We start from the raw sequence: 26,364 nt of genomic DNA, 5'->3' as shown, positions 1-26,364 counted from the left end.
ATACCTTGGATCCACCTCTCAAGTCTCGACTCACCGCACAACGCATTGTTGTTGTCAAGTATCCAAGATGTATAAATAATTAGCAAAAGGAACCAACAAAACATTAATCTTGTTAAGGCAATTCAAGCCAAACAAAAAATCATAATCATCTAAGTGAATTACCTCAAAGTCTTCTTTTCCTTTCCAGTGACCGATTTGTAACTCAACTCATTGTGCTACTCCCATAGTTGGGACCTCATTGGAATTTACCGTCTTAATATTTTTGGTTGATTTTTTATTCGAGAGACCAAGTATACCCATGAGTTTTTTCAATATGAACAAGTCTGATGCCCTCATATCAATAAAAGCACTCATTTTTTGACCTGCGGTGCTGATGTCCACATACATCAACCCTTTTCTAGTTGTGATCCCTCTTTACTTTCGCAAAATTGATTATCACTGACCCAATTTTAAAGCCTCACTCTCTGGCTCCACTTCATCTTCTTTAGTGACTGTGGACATCTTATATCGTTCTGGACAGTCCTGTATCCTATGCGGACTACAACATAAGAAGCACTTCACTGGCTTATTCTCAATCACTTTAACTCTTTGGGCTTTAATAGAACGCAACATCGAACCAAGCCTCATTGTTGCTCTGTTTGACTCATCGTCCCCTTCGATGGTAGAAAGCACAGATTTCTTTGGATAGTCTCTCACCATATGCAGATCATCACAAATGAATCATTTTACTGGCCCCTTCATTTATTGTTGAGTTTCTATTTCTCATTATGTGGTATCCCATTATCGTCATTTTTACTGCTGCCACCGTTGTCAATTCTATTTTCCTCATGGTCTCTACCACCATTGCCCGTCTCTTTATGCTTGGAAGACTTGAACTTGTATTTCCTCGGATCAAGCTTGATAAAGGATTTTTCCTCGACCATGGCTATAGTAAGCTTAGTGATACCTTGTCGACGCAACTCTTACTTAGCCCAAGGCTTCAACTCGTCTTCAAACTAGTAGAAAGTTTCTTTCTCACTCAAGTCAGATATTTGAAGCATCAAATCACTAAAGTCTAAAATATACTCTTGAACAGTGCCTTATTGCATAAGCCGACGCAACTTAGCCCAAGCCGTTTTCTTGGCACACTGCGGGTAAAATTGTTTTTGCAGCTTCTTTTGTAACTCCTCCCAAGGTCTAATAGCAGTCCCACCTCATTTTTAATCTGTGGACCTACGGCGTCACCATAAGAGAGCGACATCAGTAAAATAAACTGCAGTAGTGTCCTTAGTGCCATCATCCTCAATTCCTATCGCATTGAAGTACTATTCCATCCCTTAGAGAAAATTGTCCACATCTCTTATGAACCTCATCCCCTTAAACTCTTTCAGTTTGGGAACATCTATATTATGTTTTTTAGGAGTCAAAGCTAGCATCCCATTACCCAGAGCAACTTTATAGATAGTGAGCTATCATTTTAGCTCCGCAAATTGTTTCTTCAAAACTGCTATCATGGCTTCGAGAGCATCATTCTTTTTTGTCAACTTCTTGAATTAATCATCCATGGCAATATTAAGGGTCTCCCTCATCACATCCCGGTCGGAATTGAGAGCCTCCGCCACATAGTCCCTAAACTACACTTGTTGGAAAAATCCTGGTTTGAAAACGATTTTCTTGAACAGCGAAAAATTAAAATTTTAAAAACTGACCCGAATTGTGATATTTATAGCAATAAACCTTAATTAAATTTGTATCTGTGTTTTCAGTTTAGCAGACAATTGTTATTCTCGACTTTCAACAAATGATCTTCTATGATATTATCATACCACAAACTACTTCGAGTATGGGGCTCGAACCAATTGAACTGAAACACAAAACTAGAAAAAGTTTTCTTCTTTTGGGGTGAAAATGAAAATTCTCTCTTCTTAATAGAAATTAGTAGAATTGTTATTCTAGAAAAATATATGTAATAGTTGAGAATAAATTCTCTTTTTTTTGGCAGAATAACAATCACTCAAAGTTGTGTTAATAGTTGTATCGCTACCATCTACTTATAGGAAGAGAAGGTAGAACCCTTGTTGAGTTGTAGTGACTTATTTCAAATAAAAAATCAACATCCTAATTAGAATAGGACTAGGGTGGACGACACACCCTAATATTTCTACTAGGGTTGTCACCCCATTAATGTCCATGAGGGGTTTTTGGGCATCTCTCACATCGGTCCAATTACGAGTACTTTTTCGGTTTTTTTACCTAGTACTCTATAATGTGATCCAACCCAATTAAGTTTTTCTATTTCCCAAAATAAAATTTAATATTTATATATAAAATAATTTTCTCATCCTTATTTTGCGCCAACAAAATTTTGACAATTTTACGCTTGGTAAAATTTTGACGATTTTGCCCCTAGAAAAATTTTGAAAAAATATGTTCAATATTTCAGAACTCAACATGTTCACCATAACCGAATGATTTATTTTCATTTTTAGGCTTCAAAATAATCTAAAAACATAAACTCATTCTTCCGATCATTTTTTATGTAATCCATATAGGATTGCAAATGGATCATTTCCATTTTCATTTCTATTTCCATTTTTGGAAACCTACATTCATTTCCAAATTATTTCATTTCTCTATTTCGGAGAAAACCATAATCATTTTTGAATGTTTCCCATTTTTTTTCTATTCATTCCATTCATTTCTATTCAAACACGCAATTCATTTCTGGTTTCAACGAGTTAGCAAAGGGACCGATTGGACATATGTAGTTGAGGTTCAAATGATTTATAATTAAGTTCTAGATTTTTACCTATTAATTATAAACTCATTTAGTCACAAAGTCATTCCACTATAGTAATGTAACTGAGCTCTCCCCAACAACATACCATTACGAAAGCAATCACTCAATGCTCGTCCAATGACATTGTCATAAGTGTGTAACCCTCATAAGATATCCTTGATCTCTTTGGGATAATATTCGTTCTCCCAATATGATTGTATTTTATTTCATGGTAAACATTACATCTTTGTTCATGAAAATTCAATCACTATCAAATAATGATTAAGTCATCCATCACAAAGACGGACGACCCATGACCATGTTTACTTTTCATCAACCTTGTAATGCCAATGAGAGGATATCATTTACCCATGTTTTGGGCTATGGATTCCACTGTTTTAGATGACACTACATACCACATAAGTCGTACACTTAACATAATAGCTTCCGGTTCCTTATCTATTTGAACTCAGGCTTTTACTTACATCAAAGTGTACGAGTCACACATACATAGTCCGCCATCCACTAAGGATTTAGGTATGCCACACTATGAACATCACAAGTGAATAAATCCATAAATGGATTCAATATCTAATCTGGTTGAGTCATGTCTAATGTACTGTCAGTCCACTCAGTCACATTTATGTCTCTATCTTCTGGGAGTCATCCGCTCTAATGCCTAAGACAAGGCATCTCCCAATTAGACTAGATAGATGATATATTAGTCTTTTAATCGGTTTGCTCATTTCTAATTAGACTAAGGACATGTTTAGGTTCATCTATTAATACAAGTTGTCTTTCCTTACTACGATTCTACCACATAATATCGCTTAGTATTAGTTAAACATTTAGACAACCAATGAGCAACATTTGCTTCCAATTTGCTTTGTATGCAAAAACCATGTGAGGAAAATTATACAAAGTATATTAATGTAGTTAATGAATTTGTTTTATTAACCAATCTGTTTAAAAAATTACAAGTTTACAAACGAATATACTACACTAAAGGCACCATATCCAGCAACACTCTTATCGAGTTTAACTCATCAGTGCGTCTCTCAACATCCTTGCTTGTTTCCTTCACACCACCCATGGATTCTTCGAGATTGGTCATCCAACATTCTAAAGTTGAAAGGTATCCCTTGATTTGTAATTTTTCCTGAACCTCTCATGACTCTCCATTAAGGGCATTTTGTTTATCTCCTTCTTTCGTCATCTCAATCGATGCCTTCGAACACTGACTCTGATACTAACTATCATGAGGTTAAAACTTTAGTTTTGGAAATGACGCAAATTTAGACGATTCCTTGAGTTCAAATTTTCCTAAGTCAACCTTACTCTTGAAGAATATGAATTTTAGCAGAAATTCTCTAAGGCACCGAAGCAAAGTGGAAGCAAACTTGAAACAAAAGAGATACAAAAAATAGAAAATCCATAAGAAAAATAACACACACCAAGTGTAGTGTTTGAGTAAATGCTCTCAAAATTATTCTACTACTTTGAAGATTTACAATTGAGTAATTACAAATGAGGGGGAGAGCATTAATTTTTAGTTGAGCTCCCCCAAATTCAATGGTACAGATTAAGTTACATTGACAATCAAGATTTGTGCCTATCTACAAGATGAGAGTCTTAAGGGATTTAAACACTATACATATTTATCCCTTAGGATTTACACTAATTACCCTAGTAACTCTAGTTTTATTGGAGTGTTTCACTAGGCCACCAAGACTTTAAGTAGATGTGCTTCTTCATATGTTCCATGAATCAAGCCAATTCAATCAGGTCAAATGAGCCTCATTTAATCAGTTGACCTCCATGGGACATTCTGTACACAATGGTCACAGGCTTTGATCTGTGGCCCGTGACACTAGACCCTTAAGTGATTTTTGTTTTGTTTACTCCACTTAAGGGTGAGTTCAGTTCAATTAAGTTGGGTTTTTGGATTCTTAAACCATCCATAATATTTCAATTTGCTTCTATTTTTTTATACTAATTTTGTGTTTTGAATTTTGGACTTATTTTGACAAAATTAGTTTTGTTTTAAGCCTTTTGGACATTATCGATAAAGTTTTAAGGACTTTTTCATAAATATTTCTCAAAGCAATTGATTTTCAAGTAAATAAAAAAACAATAATACTAGTATAGTACTTTTTTAAAATATAATTTTTATATAAAATTTAAGTTATTTTCATTATTTTACATATTAAATATTTAATTTTACATCATAAAAATTAAAATTAATTATAACTTCAATAAAATAAAATTCAAATCGGTTCGGATAACTGTAGTTTCTTAACTTGTATTTCAAAAGTTGTTCAAGCATCACTTCTTGAATCGATTTTTTATATCTTGGTGTTTTTTTGTCAACCTTAGTTCTTGATACCTTTTCAAAACATTGAGAAACATTTTGTCTTGTAGACAAACCTGAACTCATTTCCCTAAACCTTAAAGGCTAACCATAAACCCTTACACCAAAACTTTAATCCTTGACCCAAACCTTAAATTGAAACATTTGATAAATACCTACTAAATTATTTTCTCTTTTCTTTTCAAGCTTCAATCCCTTGTTGGGACAAGGATTTGATTGAACTTTAAGTTCAACTGAAGGCAACCTTGATTCTCCTAACTCGAATACCTTTCGAGAGTATGACCTTAAGTGTTAGAACATTCATTGAATATGAAAAAATTTGTACTACCTTAAATAGGGTTTAAGGTTTACAATATAGTTGAATAATAATCCAACACTTAAGGCAAACCATTGTTACAAAAATCATATAAATCATGTGAGTTAGGTTCCTTCGTTTAAAGTTAAGGTTTGGTCAGATACCTTAATTTAATAAGGGATTGTAACTTGAACAGGTTAAAGGAAAATAATCTGACACGTGCTTACCAAAAGTTTCAATTTAAAATTTATGGTTCAAGAAAATGGGTTAATGTTTCTGTTCAGCCCATATTGATAGCCCAAACTGACTAGAACCTCGACACCAATGGTAGTTGAGGTCCGACCAAAAACCCTAAACCTAAACTAAGGAACCTTAAACCTATCTCGACACCCATTAATCTTGTGGCTACTAAAGGAAACCTAAACCACAACAATTTTAAAGTTTAGTGTAATTGATTAATGTGTTGGACAATTTTTCCAATGTTTGATACAACATATTATATAAATGATATAAAACATCTAAGTTAGTTCGAACTGATATTTTAATTCTTCAAGTTCACAAAATTTTTAATGACATTTCTTAATTCTTAAAATCAAATAAAACTAAATGTAAATGAATTATATAATAAGTGATTTTTCTTTTTAAATTTGAGTGAACTAATCAAGTACTATATCATATAAAATAAAAGTTAATTGAATTAATTAAAAACACATAAAAACTAATTAAAATTAATTGCATAGAGTTTTTATAAACAAATAGATAAAAAAATTAAAAATCTATACAATTATTAGTATTGTTAAGGTGAATATGTTCCACAAACTAGTGGTTGTCAATTACATGCTTGATTCTTTCGTAGTAGGGCCTAGATCGAACCTTGCTCCTCACTTCGATTTTCATTCCTTTTAGACGTTAGTGGAAAAATAATAGTACTCACCACCCTATGAATATTATTGCACTAGATTGAATGGATAAGGTAAGGACTCATGGAGTCGAATAGTGAAACTTTTAACACCTACGTAAACTTAGGCCTAGCACTTGACATTCTATAATTGGCATCCTCATCGAGGACGAGCTAAGTGTGATGAACTAGATCCATTGCCTAATTAATATAATGTTGAGTTAGTAGGTAGGTTCATCGGGTTAGGAAAATTTGATCAATTTAGCAAGTCTGACAGATGGGTTAGGCTAAACAAGTTCAACAGCTTGGGAACATGCTCACTAATGTAACCATCAATGGCTCGTTGGAACATCTAGTTACATAATGTTAGGATAGTATCTTTTCTCATTTAAAGGTGATTAATCGTTGCACCTAAACCACTCAACATATATCTATGATGCTTCGAGATTATTATACTAGATGAACTCACTATCAGTGACATGCTCACCATGCCTATCCAAAGCAGAACATATTTTTCGTGAGTCTTGGGTCAAAGCTTGTCTTGGCACCCTCTCAAATCAATCATACGGAGCCAATTGAGGTTCTCCCTCTCCTTTGAAAATTCTTGAACCAAGCCGAACTTTCATGTCATCAATTAAAGTGCTACCCCCTTGATAATGTGGAAGCATATTAGTGGCACACATGCCCTCCTCATATTAGTGCCCTCGTAAACTTATGTTGGTACTACAATAGTAATATTATTATCTCAACACGATGTCTACACATACTACGAACAATTATAATAGAAAAATATTTTCATTTACAATAATAATTATATTAATTAAATAAGAAAATACTAGCAAGTTATATTTTCGAATGTACATAAATTGATTTCCTGTTGAATCAAGTAAGGTTCTTGTTATAATTGGTATGATCCAAGGTACCCCAAATCTATTCAAATATTAAATGTAAGGGACATTATAAATATTTACAATTTAAATACTTTAATATCTTAAATATGATTTTAGTTTTACCCTTTCACCAATGAGAAACTATATGATTGGGAAGAGATGGACACTAAAAACAACATCCACACCCAAGTTTGAAACACTAGACAATAGTCATATATTTCTTCTATCTCTATTTGTGAGGCCCTATAAAATGCCAATAGAGAAAAAACAAAACTATAGACCTAATTGAATATCCTGACTAAATAAAGTTTGTCAGTAGATGGAGTTACATCCCATGCATAAAATAGCTAGACTTGCTAGACATCAACATTTCTTTGATCATGTAGAGTATGTAAGCTCTAACATGTTGACCTAGATCTTCAGCATTTCCATTAGTAGCCAGTGACTCCTCGATTAGTGTTATCAACCATGTCAACTTCACTTGACACCCTTCAACATCTTTGTCATTATCAAGAATTCTACCAACGATGTTATAAAACTGGCCACAGATCAAATGTAGATTTCCGTTACCGCTTTTTCTTCAACTAGAAGGCCCATAAGTATAACTACATTTTTTAGCATTATAATCACTTTGTTGTAAGGAAAATAAAAAGTATCCATCTCTGGCCTCCTTCTTTCAACTAAGGTCATAAGCAGTGGTAGTTGGCATTTGAGATGCAACATATAAATTAGTTGTCTTTACGCATTCTATAATTCGATTGTGTTATGGGAGGCTTTGAAACTAATTATGTTGAACCCAAACAATTTGATATTTATCCTATTAATAATTTGTGAAAGGAACTAATATTTACTTTTTAACAATATAATACTAAAATTTAATAATAAAAAAATATCATGTTTATATAACATGTCAAGTGATCTTGTAGGCTCAATAGTGCCATTTTACTGTCGATAGAATTTTGGGTCTAGTGCTTAGTGATAAGGTAGAGAGTTTGAGGTTTAGGATATTTAAGGGAGGAGAGAAATTAAGATTAGGTTCTAGTGTAGAAGTAAAAGAAGAGGAGGGGGTTTTGTAGAATGTGTAGGTTTAAACTATTAAAGTTAATTCTAGGTATAAAATTCCTTTTAATTAAATTCAAGTGGTTAGGCTTATAGATTATCAAATACTGAATTAATATTTTTGTCTGACATTGATACTCATGGATGTTAAGGTCAGCCAAGTGTACTTTGAGGGACATATATTTTGTATGAGAATTAAAAATACAAAGATCTCGACATCCATAAATATCGTATACCCAGAAGAAAACATATTTAGAGAAGTAATCTCAAAACCGCATCATTTGGGGGAAAAAACACTATTTATATAAAATTTCAAAGAGAAACTATAAATAATTGATACATGTGTAAAGACAAGGAAAAAGATAGAAAAGTGAATGCGTTAGATGATAAATTGGCTAAGCCATAACTTGATATTGTATTTCTCTTTAGAGACTGCCAATTAATCCAGCTATTACCCACCGTAAAAGAATAATATGCAAAAGAGGGATTTGACATGGCAGATTAAGGCCGGGTAAGTCTTACTAATACAAAATATATTTTAAAATAACATCTAAGGAAATTCTTTGGCATTGACAAATCTTAATTAAAAGAAAACTTGAGAAAAATCTTTGGTATTAACAAATCTAGATTCGATGAGTGAGATATCCTACCTAACCCACTAATCTAATTTATGATATTTAATTAACTAATTGCAAGTAAAATATTGCTGAAATTCAAGGACACCTACCAAAAAGTAGAACATGGTTTGTAAACCACATTAGCAAGGATCTAAAACAAAATCGGGGTTGACAAAACAGCAGAACCACTATCCCGTGGAGAATCACCTAGAAAGAATGACCAGCAGCCAATAATTATTTACCTTTTCAAAGCATTGAAATTATTGTTTATTAGGTACTAAATCTATTTATAGATTCAGAGAAGATGAAACAAACAAGAAGACCTAATCATAGGGAACTTTAGACGTAAAAGCTCGGGAAATAATAATAAAAATAATCTGTTTGTTTTCTGAGGAAAAGTTGGCAAGGAACTAGAAAATTAAATAATTGTTTCGAACCAATTTTTGTTTCATAAATATGCCTATCCAACATGTAAGAAAAGCCAAGTTTGTTTGATCAAAAGAACTGGATAATTGCATTATTATATAATGCTGTACAACACATCAAATATACAACACATGGTTGAGTTTACAACAGCTCAAGACAGTGTAGAAAACAAAGAAATCTGGCCTTCGAACTGATCACAGCCGACCACGACATGCAGGGAAAAAAATCCACTCCAATAAAATAGCAACTGCAGATATTACATTTGCGCTGGCAGTAATTCTGTAACAAAGTTTATATTGGAAAAGTTAGTTTACGATTGAAGAGAGCTGGTAAGAACAATGCGTACAATTATACAGCATAAGGAAAAAATGAAAAAAATATATACCAACATGAGATGAATTTATATACATATAACAGGACAATGGTAGCCATGGTGTGTTACCTACCTGTCAAATCAAAGTTAATTTCAAGTGCACAATTATAGAATGATATTCACTCCAAATTATTGAACTACACTTGTCTAAGCTCATGATTCCACACTAAATAAAACAATCAAGGCTTTTTAAATCTGCCATTGAAGAAGATAAAGATTTAGGGGATGCCAAAATGACAAGAGAACAGGGCAAAAATTATACATTTTCAACTACTTGAGAGATGTGACCCACCTGTTTACGTTAAGAAGAATAATTCAATCATCATATGAGCTGAGAGCGGCAACAACTGATCCCGTTGTTGCAAAAGTTGAGGTTACATCAGGAAAATCTTTCCACGATGACGAAATCTTTAGGGATGGATACAGCCAACTCTTAACGGAATCCGTGAAGGAGTTAGGATCGAAGTTGAGAATGGCTTCCCAATCAACCTGCACACCTTTCGGAATGTTGCCCGTGAACTCCATATTAGCAGCTAGAAACAATCCAATCAAAACAACAAAGCCAACCACTGCAGTGCCCCTTGTGAGTGGCATAAAATTGTACCTGAAAAGCAATCAAGTATTATTTGCACGGAAAATCTTGAATTCGTTCAAACATGTGCAGTCTGATACCACGTCATACCAGTAATATGTCAGTCTTAAAATAGCTTCTCTCACACTTTCGAGGGCATTGAAATCAGTGGACCCATAAGTTTCTCCGCAATAAGCATTGCAAATGGCCTGCAAATCCACAAGTTAGTAAATTCAAATGTCACAATCAATCAGAAAACAGAAGATAAAGAAAATATAATAGTTAAAAAGTATATAATAAGACAGGCAAGGGCTGTTGATAAAAAAAGGAGTCAGAAGCTAAGTAGAATTTGCTGGTTCCAGCATTTTATCTAAATTTCACAGCATTAAGAAAAAAAGATTAATCTAAACAGCAAATAAGAACCCAGAAGATACTGCAACTCATTTTCATGCAATTCAACAGCGAGTTGTAGTATATTCAGGTGCATTTGTATTTATGCTAAAATTGGAAGCCAGAAAGAAATTATCTCAGATAGTCAGAGCAAACATGGAAGAGGAACGGCATTTTAGGCAAAGAAGAGCATTGACAGACTAAGCCTGGCAAATAATTGTTGACAATTGACTCATGTTTGAAATAAGAGCAACTTACTTCCCATGCCATTGTCATTTCAGCATCAAATTCCTCCCATCTGGAAGGTGTGCAAGGTGTTCTGATTGCAAAGTCATATCCAGGCTGTTGTGCCCTGTCAGAATAATTGAATGTTTTTCAACCACAATAGTCACTTGGAAAAGAAAAAGAAGCTCTAATTAATATTTGTTTTTCTTTTTAGAAAAAAGAAAGAATTTGACTCAAACTTACATTTTCACCAAGGTAATTCTAGTCCCTTCAAGCTGCTTCCTGAAATAAGGAATAAGCCAGCATTATGTAAAAACTAGGTCATGAAAAGAAACATTAGCTACAAAGAGATCATCCTTCTTAGTTCTTGGAAGTTGTACCCCTCAAAAGCTGTGCTGTTGCACCAGGTAGCCAACCAGAAATCCTCACCCACAAGTTCGTAAAGATCATCACAAGATTTGGCATGCTCAATCTGAAAATTGCAGGTTAATATTTCTACGTACATGAAGTTTTCACATACAAAGGCAGATATTTCATAAACTATTTCCACTTCAAAATCAGACAGAACATGACTTCAGGTTTTGATTGGTATGACTAAGGATAGAACTAGACAAGGATGGAAAAAAGACATCAAATCTAACAATGGATACTCTTCATAACCACTTCCCTATTTGTAAGCTTAATCATGAGACTAGAACACCTTTTCACCCTAAGCTTTTTCAATCCTCCATACCAAGCAAAGCCTAAAACTCATACCGTGCAAAACATTGGACTCCATCAGAAAAAAAAAATGTCAAAAGAATTTCGAAGAATTCTTAGGCTTCGATTGGTTTACTCAAATTTTGAGGAACAGGACATTTAAAAGACCTGAATAAGATTACTACTGAGAATATCATTAATCACAAGTATACATTTTTATTTCTTTAATTTTTGCTTCTTTATCCACCGTCAAGGACTGAACATTACAAACTGTAAATCTGTCTGCCTTTTGTATTAAAATTTAGATTGTTCCAGGTAAAACAGATCATTACTGAAATTGCATGAAATGTTATGTACTGCAAAAGGTGAAGGCAAAATGTTATACAAGGTCTAAGCACTCATAGAACTTACATTTTCCAACTTCCCCTCTTTGGATAGATCAATAGGTTCATCAGACTTATTGTGCACAAAAAGTTTATCCCTCATTATCATCTTTGCTATATCTAATGTTCTGCAATATCACAAAAATAATGTGAATTTGTAGAAGTCCTGTTGTTAACAAATCAAATAGATATTTACCTTTCATAATTTGGGAAATAGCGGACAACTTTTGCTTCTCCAAGGACCATTGGAGTGTGAGAACCAAACCCAGAGTTGAACTCTTCACTGAACAAAAAAATAAGGGAACAGAAGTTCAGTAAACAATCATATATATTAGTGTTAAAGTCCTCGGGAAAATTGAAACTATTCAAAATGCTGATCTGATTCATCCTAGATGTTCCAGGGTCTCCGACATCACATGATATCTTTAGAAGGTTTATATAGAGAATTTGAAATCTATAATCCTATGAGTAGATCTACGACATTTCTCCAAATTGAATCCAACCTATTCAGCAATAAATGAAGAATTCAGTTACACTTACAATAATTGTATGACCTAGTGAGACTTATTGTACTCAGTTGGGATGAAAACCAACATAAAATAATGGAACAATCAAAAAAACACACTTGAAGCACCAATATAAAGCAGACCTTAAGATTTTATCCAAAAAGGAAAGAAACCTAAACGAGATAGTTGAGAAATTTGTAGATGTTAGGTTCAAATCCATATAGATAGATAATACAAGACATGTCAACAAATAATAAGGTAACCATTAAATATTTAAAACATCTTGGTAATAGTGTAGCTAATAAGGTTAAAGATAGCAGACCTCAACTTGTTAACCCACACAACTGGATCACAAGGCTCAGAAATTTGTCTCCATTTGACAGCCAAAGAATAAACATCTTGCCATGACATCATAGGGCGACTAGAAGATCTGTCTTCCCCACTGCCATATGAAGCTGGTGTTTCTGAGGAACTGCTTGTACTACAACCAGCACCACCTCTGTTCTGGCTAGCCAAACTGATTCTTTCCTTTCTTCGGTGCCTCTTACCACTTTTTGAGCTTCTATTAGAATGCTTCCAATCCACTTGCAAAGAACGCCATGTTTTTGACACCTTCTGTGCAATTTCAATGGCCGCTAATCCAGCCATACGGTGCTGGCACATAACACGTGATGAAAAGAAGATTGATAAACAAAGATGCAGGGAGAAAAACGAGGATTTAACAAAGGGCAATCATTGAAAATGGTCTAATTATTCTCAAGAGTAAGCACCTGGCGCCTATTGGGTAAGAAACCAGGACAGTCATATTGGATTTTCTTGCCAATTAGGTCAGCAGCTAGTAGAAGAGCAGTCTTATGCTTTGTAATAGCAATATCTTGCTTTCTAAGCTTTCCCTTCTTCAGAGAATCACGCAATGGAGGCTGTCTGAAAACCTTCTCACATACATTCTTGGGGTGCAATCTTTTGCACCAGTACTCCTACGTAAGAATGAATATAAGAAACAAAAAGGCCAAAAGACGAAAAAATGCACCAAGAAAACAATTTGCTTTATTATATCTTTAGCATGGAAAACTAATTTGTTTCACAAAACTACCATAAAATCTCAAATGATGGGAAACTGAAGGCATTGAAGAGAAAAATATAAATTTTACTTGCATGTTAAAACGAAAAAGAAAAAGCACGATCTTGCAGCAAAAGAGATACACCTATAAAACCAAAAGAGAACACAAACAACAAATGCACACACACAATAGGTAGCTTCAAGTTTAATATGATTATAACTAGGAATTATTACCTTGAACAGTGGATCTATATCTCCATCAATATCAAACCAAGAAAACTCACTGTTGACTTTGGAAGCTGTATATAAAGCAATCTCTTTCTGCAAATGAAGAATTTTGAATTCAGAGACCCTATCAGATGACTATTGCCTAACAAGATGACCAATAAGACAGCCCAAGAAACTATGAATTATGCTTTGTTGAGCATATTCAAAATAATATGTATCACAAGCCCAAACCACAAGAAGAACAAGATTTCCAAAAGCACATTTTAAGAGAGATGTAATTCCATTTTTGAATATTATCAAACACAAAATGGTAATATCATGAAATAATTTCACTCAAAACAAATGTGAAAAGTAGCATGCATATGGAATGACAGTTCGTAAAATGAAACGAAAACCTGCGTATGCCTTAAATTGAAGGACATGTAACCATGGAATGCACTTGGGAGCAAAAGGCGTACACCCTAATCTAGCCACCTCAAATTGAGAGGCAGACAGTATCTTTTTCTGCATTACACCAAAATCTTTGGGCCTAGACACACACCACAAGCATAAAAACTAAAACATCCAAAAAGTCTAGAGAGGAAAAGAACTTGGGACAATAAAAGCCATCTGCAAAATATATAGAGCAAATCAATCCCAAAAAATCTATGCAAATGCCACATTTTTTTAATCTTCAAGTAACAAGACATCTAGGTTCAACAGAGATCTAGGATCAAGTTTGAGGTGAAACCATATTAGCTGAAAGATAGTACCAGTGACAAGTGAACAAATGAAAGAAATGGATGTGAGAGTAACATGTTAACAATTGCGTCACTGAAAACAAATATATGGTTAATGTTGGAATCCCTATAATTAAGGATAGAAACCTTATCTTATTACTAGTAGTTCCCTTGTAAATAGAAACTAATCTCAGTTACTGATTCTTAGGGAATTAGGAATTGTTTCCTTTAAAATGATTATTCCTCTCTTTATAACCTGTAAACTAAAGCAGTAGAAATAATAGAATATTTTTCCTCCGAGTTTTTTCATGGTATCAGAGCTTTAGGATACATTCGATCCTATTTTTTTCTCTAATTTCCCTTCCTAAAAATTCCTTCGGTTTAGTCCTCCAATGGGTGATATCAGTGAAAATTTCTCTGAAACTGAAACATCACAAATAACTCAGAATATCAATCAGAGAATCACTCAAGGTGAAATTAATTCCTCCCTTATAATCACCAATCATCGGCTAAATGGGAAGAACTTCCTGCAATGGTCTCAATTGGTTCTTATGGTGATTCGTGGTCGTGGCAAATTAGGATACATCAATGGAGAAATTCCACGACCAACCATAGTTGATCCTACTTATGCCACTTGGGAATTCAACAATTCAATTTTAATGGCTTGGCTAATCAATTCGATGGAAGGCTATATAAGCCACACCTATCTTTTTTTCCAAAACTGCAAAAGACGTGGGATGCAGTCAAAGAAAACTACTCAGATTTTGGAAACGCCTCCCAAGTATTTGAGATCAAGCTTAAGTTAAAGGATATCCGACAAGGAACACTCGAGGTAACTTACTACTACAACAATCTGAAAATTGTGGCAAGAACTGGATATGTACTATGAGGCAGATCGGGGTGAAGGCTTAGAACACAACAGGTTTATGACCCATCTCAACAATGAACGCCTTTATGAGTTTTTAGCAGATCGAACCGTGAGTTAGATGAGGTCCGTGGTTTGAATTTCGCGATCACCTCTTCCAACGATCGGTGAAGCATTTGTAGAAGTTAGAAGAGAAGAAAAGCGTCGTCTTGTCATAATGGGAGATTCAAAGGAACCCAAACCTATGACCCCGATTTCTAACCGTCCTACTGAATCCTCTGCTCTCATCTCCAAAGGTCCACAGCCACAAAAACGTGCTGGAAATGATTCTGGATCAACAAGACCATGGTGTAGTCACTGCAATCGTGTTGGTCATACAAAAGAAAAATGCTTCAAACTCTATGGCTATCCTGAAAAAAAACCGAAGGATAATAAGACTGTCATGTTATCCTCCACTACTGCAGATGATGTTCTTGATGTTCGCTTAACCAAAACACAGCTTGAGACTCCCCATAAGATACTTGGTACTCCCACTACTCATGGATCTCTAGCCACTCAAGGTACTGCCCTCAACATTACTTTTGAATCTAATAATCAATCTCCTTGGATACTCGATTCGGGTGCCTCCGATCACATGACAGGTGACTCCACGTTTCACACCTACACTCCTTGTCATAACAAATCCCGAATCCGCATAGCTGACGGTTCTTACTCACCTGTGGCTGAAATAGGAGAAGTACAAATGGCAAAGAGTTTTTCTCTTGATAAAGTCCTACATGTCCCAAACTTGTCGTGTAATTTACTTTCAATTAGTAAACTTACTAAGGATGAAAAAGTTCTTGCTGAATTTTCTGCAACTGGTTGTGTGATACAGGAACAGAAATCGGGGAGGATGATTGGCACTGCTAAAGTTGGACTATATATTTGGAATAAAAAGCAGTACACAAGGGGATTGGCTCTATCCACTTCAAAAGAGGACACTATTATGTTATGGCAATCAGAGGTTAGGACATCAAAGCGTGTATTTGAAAAACATCTTCCATTGTTATTTCAAATAAAAGTATTAATTCCTTGAAGTGTGAAATTTGCCAATTATCTAAACATACCCGTGTGTCATACCCATTAAAACCACATATTCAGTCCCAACCTTTTTCGTTAATCCACAATGACCTATGGGGAGCCAGCCGAGTGAAAAATATTACAGGGGCTAGATGGTTTATAACCTTCATTGATGATCATACTAGGGTCTGTTACGTCTATCTACTCAAAGAAAAATCTGAAACACCCAAAGTATTCCAAAATTTTCACTCAATGATTCGAATCCAATTCAACTCTACCATACATACTCTCCGTACTGACAATGGGAGAGAATACTTTAACTCTGTCTTAAGTCCATACCTTTCTGACCAAGGCATTATACACCAAAGCTCTTGTCTTGACACTCCTGAACAAAACGGGATCTCTAAGAGAAAAAATCGTCATCTCCTTAATGTGGCTCGAGCCATAATGTTCACCATCAATGTTCCAAAATACTTGTGGGGAGAAGCTGTCCTCACTGCCTGTTATCTCATAAACCGAATGCCATCAAAGATCCTCAATTTCCAAACACCTCTAAATACTCTTTTAAAGGTCTTCCCTCTATTTCATGTTCCTAATCTTCCAGCCAAAATATTCGGCTGTAAAGTTTTTGTCTATAACCATCAACCAAATCAATCCAAACTTGATCCTCGAGCCCACACGTGCATCTTCATTGGATATTCCCCTACACAAAAAGGCTATAAGTGTTACTCACCAACATTGCGCCGAATGTTCGTCTCTCGGGATATTACATTCTTTGAAAATGAACCATACTTTGCAGCATCTCATCTTTAAGGGGAGATTTTTAATGAAGATGAGACCCTTAAATACTCTCATCATTATACCCCCTGATCCTACTACTGCTATCACAAACCTATCCCAGATTTAGTTGTTATTTCCCCTGTGCAGCAAGAATTTAACACCGTCCTTCCCGATAACAATACCTCCACCGAAGTACAACAGCCACCTGATCAAGGAAAACAAAGAATCTGAGTTTACTCCCGACGGAATCGTTCTCCTGAAACCGACTGGCGAAGGTTAATTACATCTCCATCTGAGGACTATTCTGAAACAGAAGTCCCACCTCCGTCACCATCCATCTATCTTCCAATTACAGTTCAAAAGGGTACAAGGAGCTGCACTCAACATCCTATTTCTCGGTTTGTATCCTATGGAAATTTATCTAAGTCTTACAAAGCTTTTGTGACTAATGTTGATTCTGTAAAAACTCCAAAAAATATAAAAAAGGCTCTTGAATCAGCTGAGTGGAAACAAGCCGTGATGGAAGAAATGAAGACCCTCAAAAACAATGAAACATGGGAAGTCTCGGATCTACCTAAAAGGAAAAAAACCGTAGGGTGAAAATGGATTTTCACTACGAAATTTAAACCCGATGGCTGTATTGACCGGTACAAAGTTCAACTTGTGGCTAACGGATTCACCTGAACTTATGGTCTTGACTACAATGAGACGTTTGCACCGGTAGCCAAGCTAAACACCGTTCGGGTTTTGCTATCTCTTGCTGCCAACCTTGATTGGCACTTGACTCAATTGGATGTAAAAAATGCTTTTCTCAACGGGAAATTAAATGAGGTGTACATGGATTTCCCACCCGGGTTTGAAGAAAACAAGGACCAAGTGTGTAAGTTGAAGAAGTCCTTGTATGGGCTGAAACAATCTCCACGAGCGTGGTTCAGCCAATTTGCAAAAGCTATGACTAGCAAAAATTACATTCAAGGACAGGCAGACCACACCATGTTCTACAAGCACTCGGAAAAGGGCAAATGTTGCATCCTTATCGTTTATGTCGACGATATAATATTAACAGGAAATGACTCGAGCAAAATTTTGAAATTGAAAGAATTTCTTGGTACAGAGTTTGAACTTAAAAACTTGGGGAGTCTTAAATATTTTCTTGGTATGGAGGTAGCAAGGTCGAAAAAAGGTATCTTCATTTCTCAAAAGAAATATGTTCTTGATCTACTGTCGGAAGTTGGTTTGATGGGCAGCAAACCAGCCAAAACTCCTATGGAGTTTAACCTTAAATTGGGAACTAATGAGGATGGAGAAGAAATCGACAGGTGGAGATATCAACGTCTAGTAGGAAGGCTCATCTACCTATCTCACACCCGTCCAGACATAGCCTTCAGTGTGAGTGCTATTAGTCAGTATATGCATGCCCCAAGGAGAAGCACTTGGAAGTCGCATATAGAATACTAAGATATCTAAAAGGAACTCTGGTAAAGGCACTGTACTTCAAGAAGGTCATCAACCAAGTGAGGAAGTCTACATCGATGCGATCAAGGCGGGTTACATTAATGATAGACACTCTACAAGCGGCTATTGTAGTTATGTTTGGGGTAATCTCATGACGTGGAGGAGCAAAAAACAGTCTGTGGTAGCACGCAGCGGTCAGAGGCGGAGTATCGAGCACTATCTCATGGTATATGCGAAGGGATTTGGATACAAAGACTTATGGGAGAACTAAAAGTGCCTTATACCAGACCTATGAAGATGTACTGTGACAACCAGGCTGCTGTCAGCATAGCACATAATCCTGTGCATCATGATCGGACCAAGCACGTGGAAATAGATCATCACTTTATAAAAGAAAAAATACACTCAGAAGAAGTATGCATCACCTACCCACCTACTAGACAACAAGTTGCAGACATGTTAACTAAAAGTTTGAACAGAAACATGTTTGAAGAACTTATTGGCAAGCTGGGTTTGATTAACATCTAGACTCCAGCTTGAGGGGGAGTGTTGGAATCCCTATAATTAAGGATAGAAACCTTCCCTTATTACTAGTAGTTCCCTTGTAAATAGAAACTAATATCAGATACTGATTCTTAGGAAATTAGGAATTGTTTCCTTTAAAATGATTATTCCTCTCTTTATAATCTGTAAACTAAAGCAGTAGAAATAATAGAATATTTTTCCTCTTGAGTTTTTTCAGTTAAAAATACTCAAGATGCGACTTTCATGCAAAAATCACTATTCTGCACAAATGCAAACCTGATAGAAGGCCAAACATTGAAGCACAAACTTTTCCATCGAGTCAAGTTCAACATCTAGGGCAGCATCATAGTCCTTGACCTGTGAAAGTTAAATTTTAGCACAGTAAAGTAATGCAGAAGCGCTATCAATGCAGTGTCATAAATTAACCAAATGCAGTGTCTTAATTTATAATTCTTAGTTACCGCATCTGCATATTCTCCAATAGCATGATAGCATGAAGCTCGTAAGTATAAGCACTCAATATTCGAGTTTTCAATGCTCAATCCAACTGATAAATCCTTAATAGCCTTCCTGCAATATCCAAGTTGGTTTACTTGAGCCCATACGAGAAAAATAGGTGCTAGTAAAGAATAAAATCAAGTTAACAGATCAAGTAATAAAAGATAAGAAATTAAAGTTGGGTCAATTATGCACAGACAAGAAATAATAGTGCTAATGAAAAACCTAAACTAAGCAAATCAAGTAATAAAAGATTAGGATAAAAACTAATATTGATGGTTGACCTTGACAACCACAACTAACCATTTAGAAAGTGCTTCAGTTATGGTTGCACTTCAGATAAAAATTAATTACAGATGGCTCATATCATCACTTGAAAGATTAAGTACATGATACTAAACCAGAGAAAAGTAACCATTCAGAAAAACAAAGCTGATAGAACACACCTGTGCTCCCCCATCCCATGAAGTAGTAACCCACGTAAGTGATATGCTTTAGCATACCTATCATAAAGAACATTAGTAACATCAAGTTTAGAAAGAAGGTCAATTAAATAATTTATGAAGTCGGGAAACTAATCATACTATTTAAGGAGGGATTCGACAGATAAGACAAAGACGAATTTACCTTGGATCAATTTGTATAACTTGTTGAAGGCAATCAAAAGCCTTTTTAGAGTTTGCTAGATCTTGATAGAACTGCCAGGAAATCACATAAGTTATGCCACAAGAAATTTAAAGCAGCTTAGCACAGAAACTAGTTTATAGCAAATAACATTTTTCTCAAGATGTACACATATTATCACTCACTACCGTACCCTGTCATCCACTTCAAAACTGCCAAGGATATCACTTAGTCATGTAGCAACACGTTTTAAGTAGACTGGTGGAGAATACTAGTTTTACTGGACAAAATAATAGTTTCTAACAAAGGCACAACCAAGGTAGACTTGTAAAAAAATGGCATTTTGGATATTTTGACACATCTTTTTATGAACAATCATGGAAGTTTAACTTTGAGAACAAAATAATATGCTAATAAAATTTCTCTCAATAAAGCACAATAATCAGATATAGTTTACCTGGGTAAGATGAGCCCAGGCCTCAACAAAACTTCGGTCAAGTTGGATTGATTTCAAATGTGCATCCTCTGCCCTTTTATGTTCACCGATTGAAGATAATGCCATTCCCTACAAGAGAACACCAGCTATTAATACAAAAGTCCGAAAATATCAGGTTCCTCCAGAATCAGCAAGGTAGATATGTTTAATACTAACCAAATATGTATATGCAGACTTGTTAGTCTTATCAAGCTTCACACAAGCAGACAGATCTTCAACAGCAGCATCAAAATCCTTGAACTTGAAATTCACTATTCCTGTACAAACTCCATATATATCACTTCCTAGCCACATAGTGTTTATCATTTTCAAGAAATAACAGTCTTTTGTGATAAAACTGAAGTATATGAACGATCCTACAAACATTCCCCATGATGAACAGTGTTTCAATGGGTATATGAAGAATTATAACTGAAATTACTGGACAGAAGGAAAGAGCATATTTGAATAATTAAGACACAAATATTCCATAACTACTTTCAACATTTATATTGAGCAAAAAAAAAGTGGACATGAAAATGTAAACAAGAATTTTCAGTACTTAAGCAAGTCAACTACCAACAGGAATGAAAGGAAACTAAACTATGAAAGAGCTGGATTAAGCAAGCTACCTCTTTCATGTAATATATCAGCTGAATCCGGATCGAACTCCAATGCTTTGGTCAGGTCTTCAATTGCCTGGCATATAGGTGTAATTGCAGATGTCAAATTTCAGTTATGACAAAAACTAAGCTATCTTATTGGCTTCACAAATTATATACCAGAAATATAGTGTAGCAATAGGCACTGAGAGTGTGCTTGGTTGAGTGGAAAAGTGGAAGGATAGAAAGAGGGAGTGAAAAAGTGGAAAGAAGATAAATTTTGAACGTGCTTGGAATGAAAGGAAAATGAGAGGAAAGAAAATAATAGAGAGGACCATCTTAATGCATAAAAAGCAATTTTTATAAATTGGAATGATAAGAGGAGAGAAAATGAGAGAGGGATGAAAGATTGAAAGCTGGATCAAAATTATGCATTTTTCAAAAAGTTCATTTTCTTTCCTCTCATTTTTCAACACTACCAAGCAATGGATGAAAAGAAAATTACTATTTCTTTCAATTTTTCCATCTTGCCTACCAAGCACACCCACGGAAAAAAATTTCATTTTCTATCTTTCTATTTTTCTACCCTTTCAATTTTCCATCTTTCCAATTTTCTTTCCACTCTACCAAGCAAAGCCTAAAACTTTCCATCATTCAGGTCATAAATAACACTCAGAAAGTGATATTTTTCATCTGTCGCTTCTCTTTGCAAAATCTAATTTTGAGAAGACAAATAACGCGCACAGGAATGGAAACCAGCCTATAATTTAAAGGTTTTAAGTGAACCTTAATGTCCTGGTTAACCAATGCAATGTACCCAAGCTAAAGATCACATACGAATGCAATTATGGAAAGAGACTGGGAAGAAGTTCTCGTTTGGCAACAAAGACAGTATGAGAATGAAATTGTAATGGGAAGAAGTTCTCGTTTGGCAACAAAGACAGTATGAGAATGAAATTGTAAAAGACACTAACCTCAATAGATTCTCCTAAGGCAGCCCGAGCTTGGCCTCTCCTTTTCCAAGCCTCACCAGCCGATGGTTTTGATTGAATAGCCTAAATCAAATTGATCAAATGGAGCATAGAAAATGGTTGCCACTTTGTTTAGACAGATGAATCATGAGGATTTATGTACCTTAGTAAAATCACCAATAGCAGCTTCAAGCTCTCGTTGGAATGCATATGCAGTTCCTCTTCCTATTAGTGCCTCAGGATATGTTGGATCCTCTTTCAGTATCTGCACATATTTTTAAAATTTTTATATGATAAAGAAAACAGGGGGAAAACCCACAAAAGCCAGAATGACACAAGAGAAAACTACTATGACAAGAAAAGGTTTTTCTATAATAAAAATACCTGGTCAAATATAGATATGGCATAAGCATAATTTCCTTCGTTAACCTACAAAAAGAAGAAAAAAATGCATGTCAAAAAATCATGGTTCAAGGTTTTCACGGTACAATTGGTAATTGCACCAAGCTCAAAACCAAAAAATGAGTTAAAAATTAGAACATACCTGAGCAATCCCCCTTGATAAGCGAAAATCTACACTGATTGACTTGGTCTTTGAAATCTTAGCAACACAGAACTTCTTACTCCTCTTGGCTTCATCACTGATTTCATTATGTGAGCCAGAGGAGTTATTTGGCAAGCAGTGACCTTCAGTTATATCACTTGAGTTACTGGAAATGGCAGAGGATTTACTGCACGGTTCTGATTTCTCACTTAGAGCAGTACCTGAATCAGAAGAATTACTTGGTGTGTCAAAATTATTATGAGTTCCATTTGTAAGGCCATGAGGCATCTGATTTGTACTGGTCAGATCACTTAATCCTCCATTACAATTATCACCACAGATGCTGCTGTTCTCAGAAGCATCAGCAGATTCCACACTTAACTTAGATCCATCACTTAACACAGTGAGATTTTTGAAACTTTCACGTGATTTTTCATTGGTGTCAGATGCTAACTCAGATGAAGACAATGATGACTGACTCCTCTCTTCATCATTAGTTCTATTGCGTGGGTCAATTTTGTCATTAGACATGTTGCAGAACTTCGATACATCCCTACGCTCTTGGAATAATCTAGAGGTATTGTATTCGTTTTGGTACTTGAGAGTTTCATTTAATTTCCCATCAACATAAGGTGTTGATAAGGACACAGGGGTAGATAACTTAGAGTCAGCCACATGGTTGTCACTAATGAAACTTATGTCTTGTTTGCCTGGTTTCGCTACTGTCAAAAGCTCTTCCAGTTCCAGCAATTGCTTCAGATCAGCAGACTGTCGTAAAGCATGTTCATACCCTCTCTCCCAAACAGCAATAGCATCCTCTTTCCTTCCCAGTGCAGAAAATGCACGGCCTACATAAGGAAAATAAAAACATTGAGTTTGAGCAGCCTGCCCCAAACACAAGACAATAGACTTTGCCGTCTACAGTCAAATAAACAGTGATGGTTTAAAAAAGCATCAAGGATGTACCAAAGAGATACATAACAACACATCATCCAGTTGCACAAAGCACACATGAAATTGTCCAGAAAAACTGAAGATATGTGAAAGATCACTTTGATTACAAATTCTAAATTAAATCAGTTAATTTTATCATTACAATATTATCTTAACAGTTTTGAAGTCCAAACTGATGATGGAAAACCACAATTGACATTTAAAATTTGAGGGAGGGAGCTTGATCTATGTTCTTGACTATATTATCACTCATAAATTGCACCTTCCGTTAATTAGTACTTTAACTGCCATCAAGCTACAGCTAAGATTCTACGGATACATAGCATACCATTTAAAGCTTGATCTATGTTCTTGACTATATTATCACTCGTAAATTGCACCTTCCGTTAATTAGTACTTTAACTACCATCAAGCTACAGCTAAGATTCTACGATACATAGCATACCATCTAAAGCTTGATCTATGTTCTTGACTATATTCAGCACTCGTAAATTGCCGTTAATTAGTACTTTAACTACCATCAAGGTACAGCTAAGATTCTACGGATACATAGCATACCATTTAACTGATGGCAGAGAGAATATATTATCATATTCACTCCGCTCTATGATAGCATACTAAATTTCAAGAGTCACATGCATCACTTCGTTATGCTGTTCGATAAAAATGTGCATTGTGTGAGTCGGAAGCAAATATAAACTTAAATTAATAGAACTCAAATTCTCTAACTTCGAGAAAAATCAACAGTTTTGAAGGATTACGTCAGTAAAATAAAATCACATCCCTAAAACTCGAATCTTAGACCGAAAAGGTATACCGAATCATGAAAATACTCTTCGATTAATCTAAATTCAATTAACAAACTATATTGATTAAAAAATGCATAAAATCAAGTTCCAAAATGATGCAATTAACAAGTAAAATGAAAGAAAACACTTAGATATAGGAGGATCAAAGAAAACCAAAAGATGCCTTTAAGGATATAAGCTTGAAGAACCGTAGGGTCAAGCTGAAGCGCCTTATCACAGTCTTTAACCACGTGCTTGTGAAGCTCCAATTGACTATAACAAAACGCTCTATTGCTGTAATCAGAAAAAACATCGATCAGCGAAATGAAAAAGGGTAAAAAAATTTGAAGATCGAACGGAATACAAATCAGGAAAGAGTTTTAAAGGACCAGATGTCTTGGATTGCGCAAGACTGAGAGAGGAGCGAGTCCAGGACTCGTATTGCCTTGGACCAGTCACGAGAGCTGCAGAGTTTGGCGAGTTCGACTCGCTCGGAGATAGCTGAGTTCATGGTGAACGACTCGGGAGAGCCGAGTTGGGGGAAAAGAAATGAAAATGGGTAGCGGCGAGGAAAGAAAGAAGAGTTGGGGGAGTAACGGTGGTGAAGAAATCAAGGACGGTGATGTGGGGAAGGTTATGCGGCACGTGCGAGTGACACGTGTGGAACAGGGGTTGACCCCATTTCAATTTTGGTCTTTCGACTAAGAGCGCACCAGGACTCGCCTTGGGTGCGTGGGTTGCAACTTAGAGGCTAGGGATTTAAACGGGTTTGAAGGTCACATTTCCAGTAAGAGATTTTTAAATTTTAGGTTTTAAATTATTCACTAATAAATAAAATATTTAATTAAAAATATATGTCGAAAAGTTATATTTAAAAATTCATTATTTAAATTTTTTTGGTATAAGATTAAATTCAATAATTATTGAAGTAGAATTATAAAAGCTGATTGTTATTTACTAAAAAATTAAGTTTTTGGATATGATATAGTGTTTGATAAATGTACATTTTAATTTTTTCAAAATTAAATATGATAAATATTAAATAAAATTTCTACTTTTAGCAGTATTCAAAGTAATTAATTTAAATATTATGATTTAATTTCTAGTTTAAAGGATAAAGTAATGTTAAGATAGACAAAGTAAACCAATTGATTACCTTTTAATATATCCTCTTGACAAGTTTTCACTGATTCTTTAAAAACAAATTCAAATTAAATGGTTCTTCATAACCTAATCTGCCTATTGAAATCAGAAAGTTTATCACAAATTTGAAAGGAATTTGATAAAAATAAATAAATAATAGAAATGAGAAAACATATCCAGCAATTACGAGCTAAGCTATTTTGCCCTCTCTTTTTCAATTATATTACTTTTATTATGTAATTTTAATATAAACAATAAATATTTTAGAAAATATACACTTATCTATATTTAAAAGTTAATAAAAAGAAACTTAAATGCAATTTTCTTCCATTCAAAGATTAGAGATTACAGATAAAAGTATACATTGTATTAAACAAAGGTCAACAAAAATCTAAAATATCCAACAAAACTTAAACATATAAATAAAATACTGATACTGTAACCATAATGCCTCACTTGGTTTAGAAGGCCATACTTAATCTTGAATAAGAGTTTTAATAAAATCAGTAGTAACTTTACCTTATAACTATTTCAATAGAATTAATTATTATAAATATTAAATTAAACAATTAAATTGAATAAACATCAAGATCTCACACATTTACAAAACTCG

General features: G+C 34.9%; 1 protein-coding gene across 2 annotated transcripts; it reads right to left on the bottom strand.

Moving 5' to 3' along the window:
* Positions 1 to 9,314: 9,314 nt before the first annotated feature.
* On the bottom strand, positions 9,315 to 25,197 carry LOC105803994 (suppressor of RPS4-RLD 1). 2 transcript variants are annotated; one of them, XR_001136687.2, is made up of 25 exons: positions 24,998 to 25,197; positions 24,793 to 24,902; positions 22,867 to 23,714; positions 22,707 to 22,751; positions 22,486 to 22,587; positions 22,326 to 22,406; positions 21,382 to 21,448; positions 20,927 to 21,027; positions 20,732 to 20,839; positions 20,278 to 20,348; positions 20,097 to 20,153; positions 19,614 to 19,722; positions 19,429 to 19,509; positions 13,756 to 13,842; positions 13,232 to 13,438; positions 12,784 to 13,115; positions 12,152 to 12,238; positions 11,984 to 12,083; positions 11,254 to 11,345; positions 11,117 to 11,155; positions 10,907 to 11,000; positions 10,370 to 10,467; positions 9,980 to 10,291; positions 9,700 to 9,760; positions 9,315 to 9,593 (listed from the first exon to the last, which is right to left on the bottom strand). XR_001136687.2 is itself a non-coding variant. In XM_012636469.2 (24 exons), exons 1-23 carry the CDS (start codon positions 25,117 to 25,119, stop codon positions 10,003 to 10,005), a joined length of 3,327 nt encoding a protein of 1,108 aa, XP_012491923.1. In that variant the 5' UTR covers positions 25,120 to 25,196; the 3' UTR covers positions 9,315 to 9,593; positions 9,980 to 10,002. The 2 variants fall into 2 exon arrangements, 1 of the variants encoding a protein (XP_012491923.1); XM_012636469.2 differs by lacking the exon at positions 9,700 to 9,760 and having other exon boundaries at positions 24,998 to 25,196.
* Between the last annotated feature and the right edge of the window lie 1,167 nt (positions 25,198 to 26,364).

This window comes from Gossypium raimondii, chromosome 11 (assembly GCF_025698545.1).
Source record: "Gossypium raimondii isolate GPD5lz chromosome 11, ASM2569854v1, whole genome shotgun sequence".
Lineage (NCBI taxonomy): Eukaryota > Viridiplantae > Streptophyta > Magnoliopsida > Malvales > Malvaceae > Gossypium > Gossypium raimondii.
Note: the sequence above shows the minus strand (reverse complement) of the source record. Positions and strands in the feature narration are given on the sequence as shown.

Bases quoted from the DNA above. Each gene is read 5' to 3' on its own strand.
- LOC105803994 (XM_012636469.2), bottom strand. From the start codon at position 25,119: ATGAACTCAGCTATCTCCGAGCGAGTCGAACTCGCCAAACTCTGCAGC. The intron at 23,715-24,792 runs GCATCTTTTGGT...TTCCTTATGTAG, and splicing joins TCAAGCTTATATCCTTAAAG to GCCGTGCATTTTCTGCACTG. The intron at 20,349-20,731 runs GTAAACTATATC...ATTTCCTGGCAG, and splicing joins CCTGGGCTCATCTTACCCAG to TTCTATCAAGATCTAGCAAA.